The sequence below is a fragment of the Bidens hawaiensis genome, unplaced genomic scaffold (genome assembly GCF_021521415.1).
Source record: "Bidens hawaiensis isolate Kalapana, Puna unplaced genomic scaffold, B.hawaiensis_p1.1 tig00011619_1, whole genome shotgun sequence".
In the NCBI taxonomy this organism is placed as follows: Eukaryota; Viridiplantae; Streptophyta; class Magnoliopsida; order Asterales; family Asteraceae; genus Bidens; species Bidens hawaiensis.
Genome location: NW_027491908.1, coordinates 576564 through 579834, shown reverse-complemented (window position 1 = coordinate 579834; position 3271 = coordinate 576564). Strand labels below are relative to the sequence as shown.

The 3271-nt window shown below is 35.0% G+C and overlaps 1 protein-coding gene across 1 annotated transcript; it reads right to left on the bottom strand.

Annotated features, from left to right (window-relative positions):
• Window positions 1-1878: 1878 nt before the first annotated feature.
• On the bottom strand, window positions 1879-3063 carry LOC143538405 (dynamin-related protein 4C-like). Its single transcript, XM_077031976.1, has one exon. The coding sequence runs from the start codon at window positions 3061-3063 to the stop codon at window positions 1879-1881; it is 1185 nt and encodes a 394-aa protein (XP_076888091.1).
• Window positions 3064-3271: the final 208 nt, after the last annotated feature.

Genomic DNA, 3271 nt, shown 5'->3' with positions numbered 1-3271 from the left:
AAAGCCGAAAGAAAGCCACCTTGCAGCCGTGAAGCATATCCTAAGGTACTTAAAGGGAAATGTTGATTTTGGTTTAAAATATTCAAGGAGAGGAAATGGAAGATTGATTGGGTATAGTGACAGCAGTCACGCAAATGATTTAGATGATAGAAGGGGAACCACGAGTACTGTGTTCTATTACTCGGGCAATCCAATAACATGGTCACCACAAAAGCAGCGAAAAGTCGCCCTCTCCTCTTGCGAAGCCGAGTTCACGGCTGCTACATCAGCCGCTTGTTAAGCATTGCTTGTAGATAACGAGTCGGCAATAGCTCTTATGAAGAATCCTATGTTCCATGGTCGTAGCAAACATATCAACATAAAGTACCACTTTATTCCTGAATGTGTGAAACAGGACGGAATCCAAGTTGAGCACGTGAGCAGGAAGTTTCAGAGGGCCGATATCCTAACCAAGGCATTGGGAAGGATCAAGTTTGGAGAAATGAGATCACTGTTCGGAGTTGTTGAAGTTAAACCAAGTCAACATTAGAGGGGAGATTGTTATAAACTAATTGTTGCGTAGTCAGATTGTATCTGGTTGTTGTGGAGATAGTTATAGAATTAATGAAGATAAAATAAATTAATTATGTGGAGATCATGGGCTACATCAACATGGGATGTTTGTTTCATTATTTTGTTTTCTCTATTTAAGCATCAGTAGGCTAAGTTTGCTTTTACTGTAATTTCAAAGTTATTTCTCATTTCAGTATTGTAATCGTATTTTAAAGTTATAAAACACAGAAAATCGCTCCAACTCACTTGTTCTTGTTAGATACTGATTTACCAACACATGGCACTAATAAGCGAAATGGGTCTTAACTTTGAGATAAATTGAGTATCATTAACTTTAGGAATTAAAGTCAATAAAGACGACATGTTGCACTCCCGGTTAATCCGCCCACGAGACATGAGATCCAACACCTATTTTTCTACAAATTAATAAAAGATGCAATAGCTTCCAACAGCGCCTAGTGAAACCGGACGTAAACTCGTCCTCCAAACAACCTTCTTAAATCTTAATCCCTTTTGATGTAGTCCGCGTAATCAATTAGAGTTTAATTTCATTTAATGATGCATGAAACTGATATTAAATGTCATCCTTGATATAGTAAAACTAATATTACATCTAATTTGAACTATTCAGAGTTGTCAAAAAAAATAAAAAATAAAAACTATTCGCTTTGCAAGTTTACATGTTTTAGGTACTTTGGTTAATTATTGACATTTTAGTCAATTATTAATATTTTAAGAATAGATATAATTTTTTTAATAATTTTTCTATAAATGAGTTGAAATCACACTAACATTTATAAACTAAGGAACATTTTTGTACATACCTATCATGACTACATCACATATCTGCTTTAATTGTTTATACAGAATAATAATAATATATGTTCATATACTCAATAGTAATCTCTACAATGATATTCTTTGTTGACAGTTTTTTTTATATATTAATTAACTATTTTATATCAAATTTTAATTATTTAATTAATTATTTAGTTTCAAATGAAACAAACCATTTTATTTATTACATACTTTACATTAGTATATTATTTTATGCTAGCTACTATATTGTTCCACGTGAGTTACGATTTATCTTAATGTGAATTTCGATTTATAATATTGTCAATTTTGTGTTTATAATTTGTAGAATTATATTATTTGTTTCCGTATAGCTGTTAAAAAATGATCGGCCCTACTACTTATGGGTCAACGAAATAAAAAAAAAAAGAAACAACAAACATTTTCTTTAGTAGCAAAGACAACGAGACTCAAAGCAAACAATTACAAGACAAATCAAAAACCCAAATTTACATCGACAGAAACTGTAATTCAACTTTGCAACCTAATTATCTCATTCCTTATCTTTCTGAGGAGTGCAACTCTATTGTCTAAATTGAGTCTTTTTGCAACCAAGGTAAGTTCTTCATCCGATTGAGCATGCTCATGATGTACCATACACTTTTTCATCACTTTTTCTACTATGCGTGCCCACATATGGGTCACCATATGATGAAAATGTAACGATGAACAGTCAACCAACCTGTTTACTACATAGTCAAAGTACACCATCATGAAATTCTTAATGCCAAAGGCGGTTTCTATCTGGTTTGACGTGTAACTGGTTAAATGACCCACTTTAAGGTCGTCACCCATGGCATCAATGTTTACAACGTCCTGACCTTGTTGGAGATTGAGTTTTACGTTCTTCAGTTCTTCTACTTGGGTAGCAAACTGCAGATTGCTTGTATACACAAGATTTTTTTCAAGATCAATATGCTCTTGAATTTTTCTTTCAAATGCCTTCTTTAGTTCATGGATTAGCTCCCTAGCAATCCATTTTAAAGGGCGATGCAATGCAACATGGTCAATTGCTTCTTCTAGAAGAAGTCTCCCAATGACCATCTCTAGGTACCCCGTGAGGCTTGTCACAAAACTTTCTATGGTCAAAGACGCAAACGAGAACTGATCTTCCAAGAGCGGCTTGACATTGTTGGAGTAGACAAAATCCGAGAGGTTTGGCCAATTTCCGGATTGCAAGATACCAATCTCCCGAATCAGAAAGGGCTCCTCGGTGTTGAATTTAAGTTCTTGCAAACTTATATTATACATCTGAAATCTTGACTCAAGTTGAGTCGCCACGTGCATGTCCGGCTCTTTTTGAAACTCAGTGTAATCCTTTAGGATGAGTTTCTTGAGGGAAGAGCTAGCGGAAGTAACGAATGAGGCAATCGCCGCCATAGCTTCGCTGGCGGATTCAAACGTGTTTTGGCACCGTCTCAACTCAATCTTAGAGCTCAACAAATCAGACTCGAGTTTTGTGAAGATTTCACAAGATGGGCTAAAAAGAAGACTCAGAATGCCAAGAACCAGATTCTTGGAAATAGCTTGATACCCAACAAACCTTTTATCGATATTAGCTAAAAAAGTAGAAACCTTTGTGAAGCTATTCTCATCTCTAACAGTTATTACGTCATGTTCAACGTAAAAGAAGCCAAATGCGTCTCCGGTACCCATTCTAGTTGAAGTCAATTTTGTGACCAGGGTTTCCGATGATAAATCCAATTTGGTGAATACGGTAAGACCATAAAGATCGGATTCTTTTATAATCTTTCTTGATAGAGACTTATTGACATCTTTTATTGAACAACCCAACACATTCAAAATGATGTATGGGGTGTCCCTTAGTGTATTTGTGAATATAACCTAATATAACAGATAATTA

Coding starts and splice junctions, on each gene's coding strand:
- LOC143538405 (XM_077031976.1), bottom strand. CDS start 3,063: ATGGGTACCGGAGACGCATTTGGCTTCTTTTACGTTGAACATGACGTA.